General features: G+C 46.2%; 1 protein-coding gene across 1 annotated transcript; it reads left to right on the top strand.

The window, feature by feature from the left end:
* Window positions 1-824: 824 nt before the first annotated feature.
* KLHL6 (kelch like family member 6) lies at window positions 825-22,052 on the top strand. The gene is made up of 7 exons (XM_054639242.2): window positions 825-1,152; window positions 5,821-5,986; window positions 11,122-11,571; window positions 13,671-13,908; window positions 17,266-17,468; window positions 18,529-18,742; window positions 21,078-22,052. Exons 1-7 carry the CDS (start codon window positions 893-895, stop codon window positions 21,377-21,379), a joined length of 1,833 nt encoding a protein of 610 aa, XP_054495217.1. The 5' UTR covers window positions 825-892; the 3' UTR covers window positions 21,380-22,052.
* The last annotated feature ends 174 nt before the right edge of the window (window positions 22,053-22,226 follow it).

Here is a 22,226-nt window from a genome sequence, read left to right as displayed (position 1 = left end):
TGCTCTGGGTGCTCCTGTCATGCTGCAGGCTCAGCCCCAGAGCTGCCCTGCAGTGTCCCCACTGCCAGATGTGCAGCTTTGGTCCCACCACGTGTCTGTCTTGGGGACAAGTCAGATGCAGCTGTGCCTCAGGCTACGCCCATCAGTGAGGATGGTGGGGATGAGGTGGGTACACTGCTCCCCAGGCTCTCTCCCTGAGCTGTCACTGCTAGTCAGAGCTGATGGCAGGGCATGGACCACATCCCTGTGCCCAGCACTGCAGCCTGAAGACTGTCAGCTGTGAGATCTTTGATGCTGGTCCATGTCCTTGAGAGAGTTGTGCCTGTTTAGCCCTAAAGAAAAGCCATGCAATGGTTGCCAGCTAACAAGTCATGAGGGACAGAAACGTCCACTTGGAGGGCTTTCTGAATATGCAAGCATATTACTAAAAAACAAACCCAAACCCCAAACCAGCTCAATTATTAATACCCACATACCTGGAAAAAGTAATATAAAATATTTTGCTTTTTTCCTTAGCAGCCCAGTCCACCAGGAGTGCTTGATAAGCATGTGCTGCACCTATCAATACAACCAGCAGATAACAGCGAAGCACTGGCTTGAGGGTGGTAAGCAGGCTCTCCCTGTCACTTGTAATCTTCTCACATCCAGAGGCATCTTAAGGCCTTTCTAAACACGCTGATACTGCCTGAAAATCACTGAAAAAACCCACCCTTTGTTTGTGTTAACAGGATGAGAAAGTGCAAGGCTTCCTGTTATGTGTGTGTGACAGCTACAGATAAGCAGAGACCTCTGGACAGGAAATCCGCCCAACTTCTGCAGTGTGATTTGCCCAAAGCTGAGGAGCTCTTTTTAGATTGAAGCACCAACAGAATGAGACGGGGCTGGCCAGAAAATGGGGGACACGCTGGAGAAGAGCTCTGAGGAGCCCGAGATCTCTTTGAACAATGAGTGTTCGACGAAAATGGGGGACCTGGTGGAAGTGTCGAGTGGTGAAAAGGTGAAGTTTGACGATACAGGTCTCTCTCTGGTGCTCCAGAATGGCCTTGAGAACCTTCGCCTTGAAAATTCCCTCACAGACGTCATCCTGTGCGTGGACAGCAGGGAGTTCTCCTGTCACCGAGTGGTCCTTGCTGCAGCAAGCAATTATTTCAGGTAAGGTTTGTAACAAACAAAACCAATACACTTATTTTGCTTCTCAGATTTGAACTGTAGGTCTCCAAGGAGTGCAAACTGGGAGTTAAAGTCTGCAAATTCGCAGTGAGCCTCTAATTCCTTATGTCTTCCAGCTTTTTCAAAGTTGGAGACTTAAATAAGGCAGGTGCCAAGTTGTAGATTTGCTGGAGTTCTGATACCAGCACTCAAAAATTCTACTGGAGGCATGCAAAGGAAGACAGAATATTGGCAGACAAGTGCATGAGAAAAGGGTGTTTTAACCAAGTATCTTTAGCCACTTGTCCTGTCCCTTTGGGACCTGGGCAAAGAGGAATTTGCAGGGTATTTTTATTGAAACAGGAGTGGGTTTCTGGAACTTGCTAATTTTTCCTGTTACCATTTTGGGGTAAAAATATATACTGCATTAAATTGTTGAGGAAGAAAGAGAAGGAATTTTCCATCTGGAAATCAGTTGTAATGGGAAATATCTCCTTGAAAGCAATTTTGCCACTTTACTGTCTCCTTTTGGTCTGCTTGAATTTTTCATTCTTTCAATACAATAGATATTCTATCTGAGACTACTGGCCAACAAGAACGAATTTTAAACACACAGAGGAACTTGGTATCAGTTTTAGCACAGATTTTCCATTATCATTTAGACAATATCATTTAGATAATCACATTTGCATGGCTGGGATTTTTTTCTTTCTTTTTTTTACCGCTAAAGTGGTCAGATGACTGAACAGCTACAGAGGAAACATGAGAAAAAAGGACCTGTGACCACTTGTGACATGAGCAGAAAGCTAATTTTAATGGAGTCTGGTAAGCTTTGCTAGTAGTGCCAGAACAGTTCTGCTTTTCTAATCTAGAATAGAGATTGTGTCTGTGACTATTTGGAGACAGGTATTATTTCTACAGAGACACTATATTTATTGCATATGAGAAAATATACAGCTAAAAGCAGAGATGCCCAAATATTCCTTACCAGCATTGTGTGCATAATGGATAGCAGATGCACAAATTAAAATTATCATAATGATACTTTGACAAAAACCCCCAAATTCACTATAAGTAAAGGTGCTGCAATCAGAAGGACTTCCCAGTTAAAACCAGGTAAGATAGTTTTATGAGAACAGCTCTTGGCCAGCTTTCCACTGAGCTTTTCCTGAGCTACAGCCTGTCCCTTGGAAGGAGGGGGGATACCTGGCTGGAGGTGAGCCCATCCCAAGGCATCTGCACATGTGTGCAGGGTCTGCCCCTCTGGGTGCTTCTGTTTGGCTTGGCTTCCCACAGAACTGGGATTTATTACATCTCACTGTCTGCCAGTGCCTCTTGTCATGATCCTTTGGGTTAGTTTCAATCACATTGGCACAGGATGGAAATCTCAAACCTGAAGTTCCCATGACTTTGATGGAAGTCTGCAGCTAGGAGAGGAGAGATGCTGGGCTGGCTCCCTCAGTGCAGGTAACAGGCAGGGTGTCCTGGCCAGCCAGCACACAGTGCCCAGAACAACCACACTGCCCTGCCCTGCTGGGCACAGCCAGCACACAGCTGAGCTCCTGGGAGGGACCCTGAAGTGTGTGAGAGGAATAAGGAGGGAGAATGGAGGGCTCAGGAAGGGGAAGCTGAGGTTACTGTGAGGAGGAAAAGAAGGACGCAAGTCTTCAGGGAACTGAGCTTTGCTGGTTCTGCTGCTCACAAGGAGCCTTCATTCATCTTGCCATAACTCTCTGGAAGCTGCATGGCCCCAGAGAAAGAAGGAATTCTTAAATCCCACTGTTCCTGTGAGTACTTTCCATGCTATGAGAGGACCTCTAACAGCCATGCACAGGAGCAAAGCAAAGGGACCCAGTGACTCATGGGCTTCATTCCCCTGCACATTACACAACCCCTTCCTGAAGGCTGGGTGCCACAGTGTGGGCAACCCACAGCAGCTGGCTGGAGCACTTAAACAAAGCTAACCCCTTCTAGGCCTTCTGCAGCACTGCTGGAGAGCAGATAGGCTAATTCTTACAATGTCCTGCACCCATAGACATAAGAACATTAACTCTCCATGATGATAGCAAAGCAGAGAAGAGAAATACCAGCTGACTAAGGTGGAACAGTAGTTCTTTAATCCTGCACTGCCCAAGAGTAGTGGGAGAATGGGGCTGGGAGAGGTTGAAGCCATTTTCCAGAGCATCCTCGAGCTCCAGCATGGTTGTTTGAAGTCAGGTTCATAATTCCAAGCACAAGCATTCAGTGTGGGAGGGTGCTTAAAAAGTGCTTCATGAAACTGCAACCCAACATTTATTTTACTGAGATTTCTCTGATTTTAAATTAGAAAAAACTTAGAATTTTTTCTCAAATTATCCATTTTTGGGTATCTAAATTTGGCACTGGGCCCTCAATTCAGATGTGCATTTCTTAGAGTACCTGTTGGTTTAAAGGTGCAGTTTAGAATTACACAGGGACGAGAACCAGGGAAACATACAATGGAATTAGTAACCACATCTGAAGGATTTAGAGCCTCCTGAGGGTAAGTTCAGAAAGATTCAGAGGCAGCATTTTAATCCCTAGGAGAGAAGCTCAGTCTGATCAGCCTGAGTGGTGTCAGGTGTTCCCCCTGCCAGCACACAGGGTGGGAATGAGAACCACTCCATTTGAGCAGAAGGAAGGCCACAGCAGTCAGCTCTCTTGTGCAGCACTGCCCAATTCAGCCCTGCCATGATCTAGAGCAGAGAACTGGTGGGAGAGCACCGTGCTTTAGAGGTGTGATTTCTGCAGCTCACAGCCACGTTACATCAATCCACACCCTACAAAATTGGGAGTGGATGGCAGCTCTAAACCAGTTACAAAGATTAGGAGACAGATAGGCCAAAGCACTTTGACCAGACCCTTGTGCACAGGCACCAGCAGAATGCTGAGGCTGGTTTCTGAGCAGCCAGTGGCAGTGTCACCCTGGGTATCTCTGACTGACCCCAGCAAACACTCCGGTCTGTGGGACAGAAGTGAGACTCTCACCTCCCCGACAGGGATGGGTCAAGACAAGTCTGGAGTCACCAGCTTAAGAGATGAGAGGAAGAAGAGCAGACACCACCTGCACCCTCCAGGAGAACTGAGCCTGGTTCTCGATCAGATGAAACATCCGGCACCCGTCAATCCCGCACGACCGGAACAGCTCTGCTGTGCCAGCCTCCCCTCCGTGCTGAAACCCATTCCCAGGGAGAAGCTGGAACTGAGGGCTGCTGTTTTCAGATGGTCCCTGCCCACACATCCGCTCTTATATCACTTGACAGTGCCAGAGGGAGAGAAGCTAAATGAATCCCAGTCTTGTGGTCACCGAAGTTAAGGAGCGTTTGTCTAAGTGCCTTTGAAATATTCTGATTTCAGTAGCAGCAGAAGCTGGACCATTAGGCAGGGCAGCAAAGCAAAAACCTCTAATGAGCTGAGATGAGTGAAAGAAAAATGAGAATTTTGACTGAACAACTTTTCTGACAAGTAACTTCTCTGCCCATATTTCCTGCTCAAAAGTTAGGCCTCTCTATCCAGAGGCAGTTTTGCACACTGAGGTAAATAAGACCTTGCTATAAAATTTCTGCTGAGGTAAGCAACAGGTAGTTCTTAGAGCAAGTAGCAGCTGGTATCTTCCATCCATTTGCCATTCATCGTGCCTAACTGCTTGGCAATCAAATCTGTTTATGTCTTGGTTCCAGTAAGATGTGTCAATCAGACAGCTTAATTCAGGCACTTCTTTTACAAGAAAAGCATGGCCTAAGACTTGGGACCTCTAGCCATTTCCCAGGTTGCATTGTCCTGTCAACATTGTGTATGACTAATAAAGAAAGGCTTGGAATGCAGGGTAAAGAGTGCTTCTAATTACACTTTAGATCTGCACATGTTTTTCACCAATGCAGTTACAAGTGGACTCATGTAATTCTGATCTGTTGAGACAGATTCCAAATGATGTGACATCTCGTTCTCTGAATGCAGTGAATAAGAAGGGGCTGATCAAAATCCTAAGTAAAACCAAAAAGCATGGAAGAAATACTTAAATCTATGAATTGAAACTGCAGAGGAAGATGTATGTGTTTGTCTTGCAGCTGTCACAATGCAAAATGGATTAAAATAGCCCTTAGAGAATTTCTGATTTATACCCCACATGAAATATCTGCCTAGTGCCAAAGGTATGTCTGGTGGTCACCTTTCAGCTGCAGTATTATCCACCAAAGAAGAGTTGCTATCTACATGTATGAAATCACTGCACTTTGTGCCTAACAGTAGTTCCAATTCATGCAAATTCAATTGCTTCTCTAGCCAAGAGGTACCAAATCTACAACCCCAAAATTTAGCAGAAGAAAAGTCAGACTCTAAATGAGAAGAAAATCCATAAGCCATTCTCCCCTGGCCCCCCACTGGTATTAATGCCTTTTGCTGCCATGGAGCCCCAGGTCTGCTGTAGAGGACAGCACAGAGGAATCCATCATGTGTGTATCAAACTTATCAAACTCATGAGTCCAGAGGTAGAAGAGCAACAAAAAGAGATTTTATTGTTTCTTTTCAACAGGAGTAATTGCATAAAATATGAAGCAATCCGAGTATTCTGTGTTGAAATCTAAATAGCCCAATGTTTTCAGAATGCCTCATCCTAACAGGAATGCAGTAAAAGATAAATGCCTTTCTTTCCAGGGCCATGTTCTGCAATGATTTAAGAGAGAAATATGAGGAGAAGATCATACTAAAAGGAGTTGATGCAGAAACCATGAATATACTCTTGGACTACACTTACACCAGCAAGATGCTCATCACAAAGCAAAATGTACAGAAAGTCTTGGAAGCTGCCAGCCTCTTTCAGGTACAGATAACTCAGAGGCACTGACCCAGTCTCTCTGTTCTGGCAACACCACATCTTACCCTGGTCAGCACACTGCAAACTTCTCTGATTTCATGGGTTCTGCAAGCATTTTGCTTCATATTTACTTACATTAAGGTAAAAAATGGCAGTGGCAGCCACGTACTGGAATTTTGCTGTGCTGAGTGCCATGCAAACAGGAAAACAGGCTGGCTGTGCCTCCAAGAGCTGCTCCCATGTGCTGCCTGCCTGCCTGGCAGTGCTCCCCAAATTTCAGGTCAGTCAGAAGGGTTAGTGGGCAGCAGCTGGCATGGCTGGCCAGAGCAGGAAGTTGCTTTGCCTCTCTGTCTCCCCTGCCTTGAGATGGAGGCTTGCCAGCCAAAGTTAGCATCCTCCTTTGTAGAACTCATGATGTAAAGGGTTTTAGTCATGGCCTGGGACCTGTGGGAGGCCAGAGCTGGGCAGCGTTACTCAGCCTTTGGTCCACGAGGTGTTCACGTGTCCTGTAAATCACCTGTGAGGTCTACCAAATTGCAGTGTCTGGTACCATGCTGCAAATTGCTAACAAATTGTAACCAACATAACCTGCCAAGTGCCAATGTGTGTGTGTGTCCATTCCTCTCATTAGGGAAGGCAAGAAACACCCAACTCCGTGACCATTGTGGTTCATGAGAGAATTCAGATTCTTGAATCTTACATGGAAATTCTGCAGTTCTGGAACTCTGCTTTCTGGAACACAAGTCCTGTGAGGATCTGCTTAGGGAGCTGGGGGTGCTCAGTTTGGAGAAAAGGAGGACCCTATTTAAAAGGGACTCTATTAAAAAGGAGGACCCAAATTGGATACCCTCAGGGGCTACCCTATTGCTGTCTTCAACTCCCTGACAGGAGGCTGTAGCCAGGTGGGCATCAGGCTCTTTTCCCAGCTAAAATATTGCAGTCTAGATATTCCAATGTAAATTATCTCCTTTTCTATAGAAACTGTTTTTGAAAAAGTTTTATGTAATTATGCCTTTCTTTACTCCCTTCTAGTAAGTTTTAACCAAATGCAGTCAAAACTGACAGTAGGAAGAGGTGGAGGGCTGTTTGGAGAGAGCAGGTGTCCCTGCCACGGTAGGGGAAGCAGGTGAAGGGTTTGGAACAGCTGAACAGCTAAGCCTCACCCTCAAGCGAGCCAGACAAATTTTTTCCACCTAAAGCACAGTTGCAACATGAGTTCAATAGTCACCTCCTCTGTCTGGGCTGGTGACTGCCCAGCCACTGCACTTGCAAGGTTGGTGCCCACCCTGGATCCCGCCCAGCCGCCTCTGCCACCCACACTGCCTGCACAGCCGCTCATCCTTTCACTCTGGGAAGGGTCAGGATCCCAGCTGCTTCCCAGGGCCATGGCAGGGAGCCCTGCTTCCCTCACCAGAACTCAGCAACAACCTCCAGACCTGCCTACACTGCTCCTGCCCCCCCGGGAACCACTGTATTACCCATTCCCTCAGCAGGGTTTGGGTGAGGGTGGTGGTGGAAGCAAAGAAATGGTGAGAGGGAAGCAGGCTTCTGAGCAGATGGAAGAGAAACCGTGTTGTCACCGAAGGCTGTGATGCCCACTGCCATGGAAATGCCAAAGGCTGTGATGCCCACTGCCATGGAAATGCCAGGTGCAGTGGGAACAGTGGAGGATGCCCCGAGCTGCCCCCTCTGAGCAGAGCAGGGCTGCTCTGCCCTCAGGGCATGGCTGAAGCTTGATGTCCTGACTGACCCCAAAGCACCCCTCATCCCTGGCTTAATCCACTTTAGATGAGCAAGACACTTCAAGGGAATTACCTGACAGCCATCCTGAGGTCCCTGGGCAGGGCAGAGCCAGGGCGCCGGCTGCAGGCCATGCTTGGACAGGAGGGCACCATTTGCCACCAAAAACCTTCAGGGCAGCTCCGGTGGGAGAAGGGCTGGCCGGGGCTCAGATCGCCTCCATTCCCCAGGAGCAGCCCTGCAGGGTCTGTGCCCCTCGGCTGGCTCTGGCAGGGTCAGATCTCCTCCATTCCCGGCTCTGGCAGGCTCAGATCGCCTCCATTCCCCAGGAGCAGCCCTGCAGGGGTCTGTGCCCCTCAGCTGGCTCTGGCCGGGGCTCAGATCCAGGAGCAGCCCTGCAGGGCGCTGTGCCCCTCAGCTGGCTCTGGCAGGGTCAGATCTCCTCCATTCCTGGCTCTGGCAGGCTCAGATCGCCTCCATTCCCCAGGAGCAGCCCTGCAGGGGTCTGTGCCCCTCGGCTGGCTCTGCTCTGGCCGGGGCTCAGATGGCTTCCATTCCCCAGGAGCAGCCCTGAGGGGGGCTGTGCCCCTCAGCTGGCTCTGGTAGGGTCAGATCTCCTCCATTCCCGGCTCTGGTGGGCTCAGATCGCCTCCATTCCCCAGGAGCAGCCCTGCAGGGGTCTGTGCCCCTCAGCTGGCTCTGCTCTGGCCGGGGCTCAGATGGCTTCCATTCCCCAGGAGCAGCCCTGAGGGGGGCTGTGCCCCTCTGCTCTGGCCGGGGCTCCCTCGGGGCGCAGGTGTCACCGCTGAGCCGGGACAGGGCTGTCCCTTCAGCCACAGCTGAGGGTCACCAGCTGCAGGGTGCAGGAGCAGCCCCACAGTGCGCTGCATGCAGAGAGGGATTATGAATGAGAGACCTTTCAGTCCCCAGTCCCTTCCCTTTCTGGGGGCTCTAGCTGGAGGCAGGGCTGCTGGCACTGCTTACACTCCACCATTGAATCAAAGCAAAGGCTCATATGGGGAGAACAAATTTTACTAGTCAGAGTGAAAGCCAACTGGACGCCAAGTAAGCGTATGGGGTGTTTCTAGCAAGTGAGAACCTGGATTCAAATGGGTATTAGGAGAAGGACAAACTTATTGAAGAAACAGGGCTTTTAAAATGCCTGGATTGGCATTAGGAGGGGTACTCACAGTGGACAAACAGAAAATTCAGAGCTCTGCCAGAATAATCAGAGCAGATGAAGCAGAGGCTCAGGGTTGTCTTCTGATGCTCTTTTGAGTCAGCCACCTGCTCTCCTGGGACTAACTGACATATGCCCAGCAAGTTTTGGGGGAGTTTTGGGGGGAATTTAGTGTCTAAATGAATGCAGTGGTGGGGAGTCAGTGCAGCACAGAGATGAGGAGCAGAACCAGGGAAAGTCCTGCCTTGATTCGCTCCCAAGCAGCCCAGGCTCTCTGGTGGAGCCCTCAGCAGGGCTGTTTCTCACACCCACACCTCGCAGTTCTGCATTTGCCTGGCCACAAACAGCCCCGCAGTGAGGGAGTGGGGCCTGCTGGCCGTGAGAGCAACGTGCACCTCCCTGTCACCTCCGCAGCACCGCGCTTAACAAGCCATGTATAAATAATTAGAGAACTCTGCTGAGGTTTGCTGCAGGCTGTGAGAATGTTGTTTTGGGGTCTATTCCCAGACTCACAGATGACTCGATGAATGACCTTGGCAAATGCTAGGTTTGGGGTTTTTTGTGTCTCATTACTGACAACTTTGAATACTTATGCTTAATAAGCTTAATAAGGCTGATGCTTAACCTGCCTCAGGTCTGAAGCCTACCTGGTGGCAAAGTCCTTTCAGATCCTCAAGGAAATGCCCTGGTGAGTTCAAAGTGCTTGCCTCGTGCTAGCCCTGAGAGCAGGCAAGGGGAATGTGGCAGGGGCCACGGTGCCACTGAGCTGTGCCACGGTGCCACCATGGCCACTGATATATTTTTATTACAATTAATTTCAGTGGTGGCAACACATTCTGAGACCTCACATAGCCTCGTTCATCAGTCAGTTGCATTTCTCTAAACTTTTGACCACATCTAAATGTAAAACAGGAACCAGGCAGTCTGTACACAGCGTCTGCGATCGCTCAGCTCTGATAAACACTCTAAATATGTCAACACGACACCGACGGGTCTGGAAGATTCTACCCTAATTACTGAAACAAATCTACATACTACAGTGTTTAAAAACGTTTCGCTTCCTCTTTGCCCCTCAGTTACTATTGCACAACCTTCCCCAGTGAGAAAACATGAGTTAAAATGGTTTGCTTGCTGACACTGAATGGAAAAACAACCCAAAAAGCACAGATGGAAATGCAAAACATTAGCTCTGACCCATCTTTATTGCATTGTTCAGTGGCAGTATTTGTACCTGAAATTACAGAGGTGATGGGAAATCCATTAGGATGAAGCACTGTAACTGATCAGTTCTACCCAAAACTGGTTCTCAATTCCTGAATAATCATCAGCAATCCAGCTCAGATAACAGTTTTTAGGAATACCCCGCAGGCACCTGTGGCCCAGAATATATGCATTTGGGACCTCAGGTGGGGTTATTTTGCCAAGGAAATTTATGACAGTAGTTGTGATGCCTTATTGAACGTAAACACAGCCAGTTCTCTGATTAAGGAGACGCTATGTGTAAAATGCATATCAATATTTTTTTCAGCCAATGGTGATGACAAAGGTCACTAGACCCTCTGAAGGCCTCCCCCACAACAGATTCTTGCCAGAAAGTCCTGTCTGTTAGGAATCTCAAAAGAATTGCTGATGGTCAATCTCTTCCTGCCACTCACCCCAGTGTAGGACTGCTGTCTATTCCTTCTGGGGCAGCACACTGCTCCAAACCTCCCAGACCTTGGTGCTCATTTCCCACTGCTCTCACAAGATGCATTTGGAGTTTGGATGGTGGGAGCATAAATGCAGACAGTGGAGCCACCTTCACTCTAAACCCAGACTCTGTTCTAGCTGGTCTGAGCTGACATGCAAGATGAAGCAGGGGAAGCAAATTGGATGCCTGGGGTCCTTATTTGTGCTTTGTAATTCCATGATTGCCAGTGCTTGGAGATCTCATGGAGGAAAAGGGAATAGTAGGAAACCCTTTTGTGAAACAAGTAAAATTCAAGACCTGTCACAGGTCTTCTGCATCCTGCAAGAGGGGAAAGGAGCAATTGGATGCAGAGGGAATAAAAGCAGTGGGAGGAAGAAATTCTTATTTCAAACTGCAGATCTGTGCTCAGATGATCCAATTCTTGTCTCCCCCAGCTCTTTGCTGTATTGGGCATGGCTAGTTGCTCCATAGCTCTCCTGTGATGGTTTTCATTAACCCTTCTGTACTTATACAAGCTTTTTGTGCCCACAGTTCCTGCGTATGGTAGATGCTTGTGCCAATTTTCTCACCGAAGCACTGCAGCCGGAGAACTGCGTTGGCATCCTGAGGCTGGCCGATGCCCACTCCCTGCACAGCCTCAAGCAGCAGGTACAGAACTACATTATCCAGAACTTCACCCAGGTCCTGAACTACGAGGAGTTCCTGGAGCTGCCGGCAGATATCCTGTGCAGCACGCTGAAGAGCGACGAGCTCTGTGTCACGGAGGAGGCGCAGGTGTTCGAAACCGTGATGAGCTGGGTCCGTTACAAGGAGTCCGAGCGGTTTTCCCTCCTGCCCTACGTGCTGGAGAACGTCCGGCTGCCCCTCTTGGACCCTTGGTATTTTGTAGAGACTGTTGAAGCTGATCAACTCATTAGACAGTGTCCAGATGTCTTTCCTTTGCTCCAAGAAGCAAGAATGTACCATCTGTCAGGCAATGAGGTGAGTAAAACAGGAAGGTATTAGCCACTCTTTGTAAATGTCTCATGCTTCAGCTCAAAAATTGATTTGAAAGGAGCAGTGCCATGGGGCAGAAAAATGTAATCACACTGAATTTCCACTAACTGGTGCTACTGAAAAGTCAAAATGGGCCTCAGAATTTATCCTGCTGTCTGAGACAGTTCAGAAGAGTTTGGTGGGTTGTTTGTTTTAAAACAAAGTGCACAGCTTCCTTTTTATGAACATCTGAGCTTGACCCTTCAGACACTCTCTTGCTAAATGAAGACCCCAGGTAGCTTGCCTAGTAAAAAGGCAAATGGTGTTAGCCCTGACACCTCACCCTCTCAGCTATTACTTCAAGCCTAAGAAAAGAGGAATAATTTCCCCACCAAACTGTGCCACAATCTGTAATGACTCTTTCAAATGTGAATAGGTAACATCTTCCCCTGTTACTTATGGGGAAAATGTTTCATAAAGGAAATATTCTCCCTCCTATGAAGAAGACAGTGTCTTTGCAGAGGAGAGGACACTGCCCATCTGCCATTTGCAGAGGTCCCTGCACCCAAAGAGACACATTAATCCTGACACCCAGTCGAGTCCTGTCCTGACTTAGTGCAGGCTGTGGTGGATCTCAGGTTCTTCCATTCCTTTGGAAAGTTGGGTATCAGTCACATCTCCTTGGCCAAGATATGGGGGAGAGGGGAGAGCAACCAAGAGGTCAGATTGCACAACAGGAGCAAAGTTCATTGAGTGTGTGAGGAAACGTGTCCCTCCTCAGTGCAGTCCCAGGAGGGCAGGAGGGCGTTGTGGGCTCATCACTCACGGCGGATGTGTCACCTGTGTCACCGGCACGGCGAGCTCCTTGTGCTGGTGACTGTGTAAGACACTGCTCGGTGAGCCGGGGCAGTGCCGGCCAGTCCGGAGGGAGCTCCCTGGGCAAGCCTTGTCCCACTGAGCAGTGCTGTCAGGTGCATGCGGACAGATAAAGGAGCGTTGCCCCGGGCTGAACACGCATTACACCCATCTTCAAAGGGACAGCCGCAGGAGGCTGCCTGCCAGCTGCCCTCCCCCGGGGCTGACGCCTGGCAATGGTGGCAGACAGGTTCAAACAGAGTCCTGGAAGCTGGCAAGTTCCGGGACTCACGTTCCATAAAAATGTGCCAATTCATTATCTGGACATGGTCAAAATGCAAGATTCGTGTCTGTGTAGATAATATCTTCTAATATGGATAAATGATACCGATTTATAGAAACATGGTAAAAGCAGAAAGAGAGGTAAAACTTTAAGCAAGTTGCCTCCTGATACACTTTTAACCTGTGGGTCTTGTTTGCAAGCATTTCCTCCAAGGAGAACACAAGTTTCCAAGCACTCTTGCATTCTTTGCTTCTGGCGAGCATCTACCTGGCAAGTGAACTTCTCCAGTGTCCCTAAAACAAAGACCTGGTCAATAAACTGAGCCAACAAGCAGTAAATTAGAGCTAAGCACATTTCAGAGCTTGGTGCTGGCTTTAAATAAGTCTTCTAATTTTGGCTTGAGGTAAGAGCTTATACACAAAGAAACAAATAAAAATAACCCCTCCACAGCTGAGAATTGTTATTGTTCTGACACTAACATATCTCTTCAGGACAAATAATGAGAGCACTTATTTTCTGCTAGAATTAACTGCAGTCTTGCTCTCTCTGAGCTCCCCAAGGCATATACAAACCTTGGGGCCCCCTTACCCTGCCCTCACTGTCAACCCAAATAAAACCTGTCCTTTTCAGCTACCTGACATGCACCCAGCCTTGTCACTACTGCTCACCTGCATAGCTCTTGGTGCCAATCTGGTAATTCCTAAAAGGGAAGGATCTTAGTAGGTAGGCAAAAGCATCTAAGTTCAGAGTTGGAAAAATCCTGCTGAAAGAAGGACACAGCAACCTCTACTGAATGCTTCTAGGATGCTTTTCAGGCTTTCAACTTAGAAAGCGTTGGCTAATTGGTTCAGTTGATGTAAGCCTGCTGTGATTTGAAAAACAGGTAATCAAAGAAAGGGTCACTTGGCCTTTCTGTAATTGTAGGTGTAAGTGCCCTGTGTACTCACGCTGTCTCACTTGCATTTAGATTATTACAGAAAGAACCAAGCCCAGGATGCACGAGTTCCAGTCTGAGGTGTTTATGATCATAGGGGGCTGTACAAAAGATGAGAAGTTTGTAGCAGAAGTGACTTGCCTGGATCCTTTGAGGCGAAGCCGTCTGGAAGTAGCAAAATTACCAATCACAGAGCAGGAGCCAGAGAATGAGAATAAAAAATGGGTGGAGTTTGCATGCATAACTCTGAAAAATGAAGTCTACATATCAGGTAAGGAACAAGACATTGACTGGGAGTGCAAGAGGGGAGCAAAGTGTTCTCATGATTATTTCCAGCTTTTATCAAGACCATGCTTGAGGCAGATTTAGAAACAATTAAGCACTGCAGATATTTTAATGTTTTGGCTTTGGACATGCTGCAGAGAGCACTGGATGTGTAAGGACACTGCCTAGCTCTGATTTGAGCACAGGATTCCTTTTCAAACAATATTGATCTATGTGCATAGGTACATGTGGGCAGCACCCTAAGCAGTGACAAGGTCACAGGAAGGTTCTTGGGAACGGTTTACCAAACATGAAATGACAAATTACTTCAGCATCTTCTCGTGACGAGTTCATTTGAAGCTCCACATGCATTAGCAAAGTCCTGCCAGAATCTGAGTCATTCTGCAAAAGTCAGTCAAGAACCTGCAGGGAACTGTCACTGATGTTTGGCTGCCCCCTGAAAGCTGCCATCACAGAGGACTCTAGACCTGCCCACCCACAGTTATTATCTTGGCAGTATAAACTGTCAAAGCCAGATGAAATCCCATGTTCCAGACACCCAGGGTGGGTCTGGACAACTCATGTGCTTGATCATCATCCCAAGAGCTTCAGGAGATGTATTTAACTTCCCACACAAATACAATTGAGCTCCACACAGGGGTTTGATCCCAGAGCTACAGAGAATTTACTCTGACAATTAAAATGTTAAAATCAAGCTTGTTAGCCAGTTTGACAGCTGCTTTTGATGGCCTGTCAAAAAACAAGTTGGATGATCTTGTTCTGCTTCCAGAGGAAAAGTGACAGCAAGCCTTTCATCACTGTGGCATTACAGGCCATGATACAGAGCAGGGCTTTCATAGGTAGAATACTTCCTTTCTGCAAAACTGCCCACCAGATTCTATACTCCATTGAAACACAAGAGTAGAAAGGAGGAGAGTAGGCCAAAGTGTGAATGCTTTGCTTAAGTGTGAATAGTGGTCCACTGCCTTTATTCAAATATCTTCCATTGCATTCTTTCTTTTGGGAATCCACATAATTTTGATACTTCATTCCAATCTAACATTTATTAAAACTTTATCCTGGAATAAGAAATAGATTACTGTTTCCATAACTACAAATAAAGAAGGTTTTTTCCTTTCAGTCCACCGTAGAGAGTTTCTGGCATTAGCCCCTCTGTTACAAGGTAGCTGTACAGAGAAACCTAAGTCAAACATTCCAACTAGGGAATATTCCCCTCACCTTCATACCCTTGAGTTGAGAGGTCTTTTTTCCATTTGCCTTCAATTTGTAACTCTTCCCTCTTTTTCACGGCTTATTGCATTCTTTTATTCCTGACATCTTTTCCAATGTCTCTTCTCCACTTTTATTTTATGTTCTATCCAGGCTACCTCCAGGCCAGGCTAACATTCCCTGCTGTGGTGAGTCTAAGCTGGCTTTCCCTTTGCTTCCATTCTCACAGCTTCTCCTTCTTCCTTCTCTGCTTACTTTCATATCTCTGAGTCCCTCTCTCCATTCCCTCATTGCCTTTCACCTTTTTGCCCTTTGCACACAAATAAAAGGCTGAGTGGACCAAAGCCATTAGCACGTTTTTCTCAGCTAAACCAATTATTAGTGTCTCAATCCTGATTAAACAGCTACTTCCTCCTGCATGTCCTTCTACTTTTGTTTTCTTTCTTTAGCTCCTCTAATTTGCTTCTACTCTAACATGACTTTCATTTTTCCTAACTTCATCTCCCTTTCCATGTGCTCATTTCCCTCTGTATCTTGGTAGTCTGGAGTCTTCCCTGCTCCTTTAGCATCTCAAAAGTAGGAAAGTCCTTTGCACAAGATTATGTCTACTGTTAGATCATGATTTCCCCAAAACAGTTTCAATGCTTTGACTGGATGGCCTGAAACACTACACTTGCAGCATAACTAAAAATGACTTGAATTATCATTCACCATTCTGATGCTTTTACTAATTTAGGTACAATTTCTCTTCAAATTAGAAAGAATTGTTGTCCAGAGGAAAAATAGAAACAAAATAAACATCCAAAAATCTCTCCCTGTCCCCTGATGTGCAGCAAATTCACCCACTGGTCCAGCTCTCAAGTTACCACATGAGTTTCAGCCTGTGGAGGAAAGCACAAGCTCAAGTCGAAGGGAAATTTCAAGGGAGAGTAAAGGGAACACCTGCAGTCTCTCAGCCCCATTGTAGCCATGAATGCTGCATTCAGGCCCTTTGGCCACTTCAGCTATTTGAGTGCAAATAAAATTCAACACATACATGTGAAAAATACTGGGACAAAAGCATTACAAACGACTCTTTCTAGCATGCTAATTATCTCCCATTCAATCTGCTATTTGGCCCAGAGATAGGCTCCATCAGTTTGCAGTGATCTGTCTGCACTACAGAATACCAATGAAGGCAGACATTTTCTCAATGGAATACGAATTCTCTTTTCAGTATATTCACCAGTGAAGCAAATGTTTAATCAGGTTGCAGATGATGGAATAAGCTACTCAGTCTGTAAATGTGGTTTCAGGCTTAACTAGATCTGTTTGTATTACAGTTACACCAGAAGCTGTAGGGAAACAACAGCTCCCGTTTAAAACACTGCTCTCTGCTTTAGCACAAGCAAAGATCCACTTGCAGGTCAGCTCTAGAATGAGTTTGCAGGGTCCAGTTTTGATCTTCAAGCTATAAATATGAAGCTTACCCAAGTCTGTAGAGAAAGAGACCAGAAGGAGAGGCACAAAAATGAGATCCCAGCCATATGGTCCCAGGGTTTAATAGTAAAACTTGCAAGTCCTGCAGGACTGTTGTTGGTAGGAGTTCAGGTTTTTTGCTTTATGATGCAAACCACAGGGCTGGCTGGATCTGCCCTGCACAACCTGGCAGTTTTCCAGTGCATGCCTGTCTTCAAGGGATTTGGCACAACCAGCTGCAGCATCCTTCACTACCTTACTTAAAACACCTTTGTTTGTTTGTCCCTTTGCAGCAGTTCTGCAAAGCCCTGGTGTTCACAAAAATCTCCTGCATGTCACCTTGCTGTGTGGTTGGTTGTGCACTCAGTATTGAAATGAAAGTGGTTGTGGTCTGGTAAAGTGAGGAACAGTGATTTATCTTCACTGAATATTTGGCTGTAGAAATTGTTCAGTTTCCTTCACTATTAAGTAAACTTATAATTTCTTATAACTTATTAATTAAACTTATAAATTTCTAAATGCAGAATTTTTCTTCTGTTGTAACAGGACCAGTTAACAATCAGTAATAAGGATTTACTTTCCATTGTGAGAGAACACACTTAATTTTAAGCCTACTGGAGTTTTTAAACAAATACAAGATGTGCTATCATATTTACACATGTCATGTACACTACAGGTGGCAAAGAAACAAAGCATGATGTCTGGAAATACAATGCCTCCATCAACAAATGGATACAAATTGAGTATCTCAACATTGGGCGCTGGAGACATAAAATGGCAGTGTTGGGTGGCAAAGTCTATGTCATTGGGGGCTTTGATGGCATGCAGAGAATCAACAGCATGGAAGCATATGATCCCTTTCATAACTGCTGGTCAGAGGTAAGAGGCTGCATCACATAACATTTTAATTATTTGGAATATTTTATTCAGAAAATCTTAGGGCTTGGATTCATCAAAATGATCTTGTAGCATTCTTTTAAGTATTTCTGGTCTTTAAAAACCCTATTTTTTTTTCTATAGAAATGCATATCCTTTAGAAGGTAAAAATCCCTGGGTTGCCAGCCAATCATTTCCTGTGAGACATCTAATGCCTAACTTTCAAATTTTTAGTTGGCTTTTAAAGCTAATAGTCCATAAATCAAGGAGTAAGGATATAGTATGTATGAGCCAGAGCACAGGCTGAAAACTACTGCTCTGACACATGTTTGATATGTATACAAAATGTGTCTATCAAGCTGTGCCTTATATATAGTATGGGTTATACATTAAAGTACAGGTTTGAAGGTAAACAAGATTAAACCCACTCCCCTCCCACCCAGTTCTACTCACTGTACTTCAAATAATGAGAGGAGAGAATTAGGCAACTAATTAATCCATGACAGTAATGAGATTAGGCATCATAACAGCAGATACAACCCATTGTCTCTGGATTATACAAAGCAATGTGGATGACTCTAACAATCACAGCTGCAAGTAGCAAGATCAGTGCAAACAAATTTCTTGAGCTTTTTTGCAATGCATGGAAGCATGCAAAGGAGATTTTGGGCATTTCTAATATTTCCTAGCTTTTGAATTATTGATAAAGTAATTTTAATTTCAGCATTTGAACATAACATATTTTTATTAAGGGTTTTTGCAGTCTTAAGAAAAAGCTGAAACATTCTTTTCCCTTATCCTTAGAAACATCGTCTTCTGAACTCTGCTTAAAAAGGCATGCCTGACTGAAAATTCTGCAGGCTCCTTCCCCATACTAGAAACTTAAACTACATTGATTTCTTGAAGTTCCTGAAGTTTGGAAGGAATGGGGCTAGCAATACAGTCTGTTGGCTCTGTTTCATGAGAGAATTTTTTTTCAGTTCAGCTGTTAAAAAGCGAATGCTCCCCGTGGGCATCAGTCTGACTGCTTCCCATGGTTACTAACGATTGTCCTTGGTGCCAGGCTGCTCCCCTGATGGTCAACGTGAGCTCCTTTGCAGCAGCCAGCTACAAGAAGAAGCTGTACGTGATTGGGGGGGGCCCCAATGGGAAGCTGGCCACGGACAAGACGCAGTGCTACGACCCGGCCACCAACGCCTGGAGCCTGAGGGCTGCCATGCCCGTGGAGGCCAAGTGCATCAATGCTGCCAGCTTCAGGGACCACATCTACGTGGTGGGTAAGTGCAGCACCATGGCTCTCCTTGGCTGCACCCAGCAGGGCCTGGTCCTGTGCTTCGGCGAGTTTCACCCACATGGAGTGTAATCAGATGGCCCTTCCCGGTGAGATTAGTAAGGGGTGGGAATCCAGGATGTTCACAAACAGTAGGCAAAGGTTACCAAGACAAAATCCCTGTTAGCATGGCAGCTATCTTGGAAAGCTGGAGCTAGCCCAGAGACAGCTTAAAGCCAGCCAAAGATGTGTTCATAGTGGCAAGGGCATGATCTCATGGCTACATCATGTCCTCTGTCCTCTCCAGGGGCATTACACAACCCACTGCATACAGGATTTATGCAGGGATAAAAGTACTAGGAGCAGGTCAGAGGAGCAGAGCCACTGAGGCCCAAAGACCCAGAGCTCTTCACTAGATTGCACTTGGGGTTAATTCAGTCAATCACCAGAACTGGAAGAAAAAATGGAAGAACAAGAGTTTGATGGTTGAGTTGATCTATGGGGGAAGGAGAAAGCTTGCACACATCTCCAGGTGGTACTGGGAAAACCAAAAGAAAAGAAGAACATCTGTTTCCAAAACAGGAGCTCTGAAAAGTTTCCCCTCCCTCTCTCAGCTTTGTTGCAGGGAATTTAATGTAATCATTATGGTGCTGAGAGCTGGCATAGAGCTGGAGTATTCACCAAATAATTAATAGTGCTCTGGAGGGAGATTTATAATCTGCATGTGTGTACACATATACACACACACACACACACACCCCTTTTGTGTACAAAAATACCTCATGCTTGTCCTCAGCACTGGAGCTGACCTCACCCTGTTTGTACAGGATGACAGAGAGAAGACACATGACTTATGGGCTAGCTGATATAACTCCTGATAAAATGGACATGATACTCCAGTCACATTCATTCAGCATCTTTCAGACAGCAACATCCACTAGTAAATCTCTTGTTTATCTATCTGAGAAACAAATCTACTCCAATTGGATAGAAATCAGCCCCATCTGAAGTTTAAAAGATAAAAGAGCATTTGGTAACTGCATCCAAAGCAATCAAATGACCCAGACTGATGAATTACCAACTGCCAGGTGAATCACCACAACTAACAAAGTCTGTTTTCAGTTCCAATTATGTCACCTCTGAAAGACTTGATCACCCCTCAGGTACTGCACTAGTATTGTCAAACTCAGCATCTGTTCTAAGTACCACAGATAAATGCTCACTTTGCCAGCAGGTAGGATGCCAGCCATTGTTGCACCTCATCAATAAGACCAAGGTTCAAGGTTTCCCTATCCAGAAGGACGGTGCCAGACTCTTTTCAGAAGTGGCCAGGGACAGGACAAGGAACAATGACCATAACTACAACTTAAGAAGTTCCACCTCAGCCTGAGGAAAGACTTCTTTATGTTGAGGGTTGCAGAGCACTGGAACAGCTGCCCAGTGAGGCTGTGGAGTCTCCCTATCTGGAGACATTCCAAACCCACCTGGATGCATTCCAGTGTAACCTGCTCCTGGTGACCCTGCCTTGGCAGAGGGGTTGGACTGGATAATCTCCAGAGGTCTCTTCCAACCCTAACAATTCTGTGATTCTGTGCAGCTAATACAGAAGACCCATTCAGTGCCTGCAAATTTCAGAATAAGAACCATTTAGCTGCTGGTAGTCTCGGGAGGGAATATATTTTCATAGCCTTTCATGAGAATTGAGGTATTGACCATTTTTTTCAAGAGAAAAGGACACTGCAGGATTGAAAAGGTGCACTAAGAACCTTTACTAAGAATCATTAATAACTTCAGTTTTGGGAAACACAGAGAAACTGAAGGTAACTCTCTGTTTAACAAACCCATAGAAAGATTATTGATTCAGTCTGACAAACTCTAAACAAGGAAGGGTTTTTGAAAGCAGTCAGTTCCTGGAAGAAGGAGGACTGATGGACAGAGGAATGAGTAGAAAAATCCTGTTCCCATTTCTAGCAGTGATGGTTTACTACAGCTGGTCCTCTATGATCTAAGTACTTTTAAACAAAATAGCATTTTTCTGAAGCTGTGTCCTTAGCTGGAGCAGCAGGTATGTGAAAGATCTATTGTTAGGTGCACTGTGGTCACACTGAAGGATCACAGCAGTTTGTTCTGGCCCTAAATTCCACAGCCTTATGAACAATAAGTAGCCTTCTTCAGATCAGGCTTTCAAAACAATAAAGTATCCTGTGACCTTGTTTTTTCTTGGCTTTGGGGCACAAACCGTTCTTACAAATGTCAGGAACAGAGTCTCGTTGAAGTGGATGGTTGAATTAAAATCCCTTACAGGAATGGCCAGTGCAAACCGATGTCCATTTCCTTCCCAGGTGGGGCAATGAAGGCTCTGTACTCCTACAGCCCCCGGGAGGACACATGGTGCCTGGTGACTCAGTTCACCCACGAGAGAGCCAGCTGTGGCATCTCTCCTTGCAACAACAAGCTGTTCATCACCGGCGGCCGAGATGAAAAGAACGAAGTCATTGCAACAGTGCTCTGCTGGGACCCTGAAACTCAGAAGCTGACAGAAGAGTGCGTCCTGCCCCGGGGGGTGTCTCACCACGGCAGCGTTACCCTCAGGAAGTCCTACACGCCCGTCCGTAAGATCGTGCCCGGGGCAGTTTCTGTCTGACCCGCAGGAACTCTGTCCTGGCACAGACTGCAGTGAGGATGGGTTTGAGCTGGGGAGCAATGGATGGGAGCAGCACCACAGCTCCTCTGCGGGTATCTGTATATATGCTCAGTCCTTGTGTTTGTACATTAGATCCTTAAATTATCTTAATTCCTTCCCTCCACAGAAAAACAAAGGACCAGCTCTAGTTTACTCCTGCCAACACAATACCTCGAATCAGGCAAAGAAGTGTAGGTGGGAAATTTACTTCCCAGCTATATCTACCCTGGAATGTGCTTGAACTGGCTCAGTCTGGTCCTAGAGTTTGGTCAGCTATTTATTGTGTTAAGTTGGATTTGCAATACCTACTAGTGAAAAAAGAGAAGTTGCTTTTGGAATTAAATATTTGTAACTTTGGTAGGTCATAACGTTGTGTCTTCCAAAGCTGTGCTTTTTTTTCTCCCAGTGTTTGGCACATTAGATTAAGTTTGAACCAGTTTGTTTGTTTGTTTGTTTGAAGATACTTTGTTGGTTTTTCAGTTCTGTTATGACCAAAACAAACCCATCTCAGTTTGCAAACCTTGCTGTCATTCCCAAGAAAGAGACTGCACAGGCTGCAAATGTAAATGAACGCTAATTTTTTCCACGGAACATTCACTGCGGCTGTTTGCTAAATAAAACAGGCCAAACCGAAGTTTCCCTTTCCTTTGTTGTGTGCCGGGTGCCTGTTGTGCCTGGAAGCCTTTTCCCCTCCCATTCCTGCGCCCAGGCGAGCAGCAGAGCGCGGCTCCATCCCTGTCCCCATCCCCACAGGGTGGCACTGCGCTCCCAGCGTTTTCCGCACGGCTTTTGGCTTCCTGCAACGCAA

This window comes from Agelaius phoeniceus, chromosome 10 (assembly GCF_051311805.1).
Source record: "Agelaius phoeniceus isolate bAgePho1 chromosome 10, bAgePho1.hap1, whole genome shotgun sequence".
In the NCBI taxonomy this organism is placed as follows: Eukaryota; Metazoa; Chordata; class Aves; order Passeriformes; family Icteridae; genus Agelaius; species Agelaius phoeniceus.
This window is presented reverse-complemented; position numbering and strand designations above follow the sequence as displayed.

What these genes read in the sequence shown, in the direction of transcription:
- KLHL6 (XM_054639242.2), top strand. Translation starts at nt 893, where the DNA reads ATGGGGGACACGCTGGAGAAGAGCTCTGAGGAGCCCGAGATCTCTTTG. An exon ending in AAGCTGCCAGCCTCTTTCAG is followed by an intron (nt 5,987 to 11,121) that starts GTACAGATAACT and finishes TTGTGCCCACAG; the next exon opens with TTCCTGCGTATGGTAGATGC. An exon ending in TTCATAACTGCTGGTCAGAG is followed by an intron (nt 17,469 to 18,528) that starts GTAAGAGGCTGC and finishes CCTTGGTGCCAG; the next exon opens with GCTGCTCCCCTGATGGTCAA.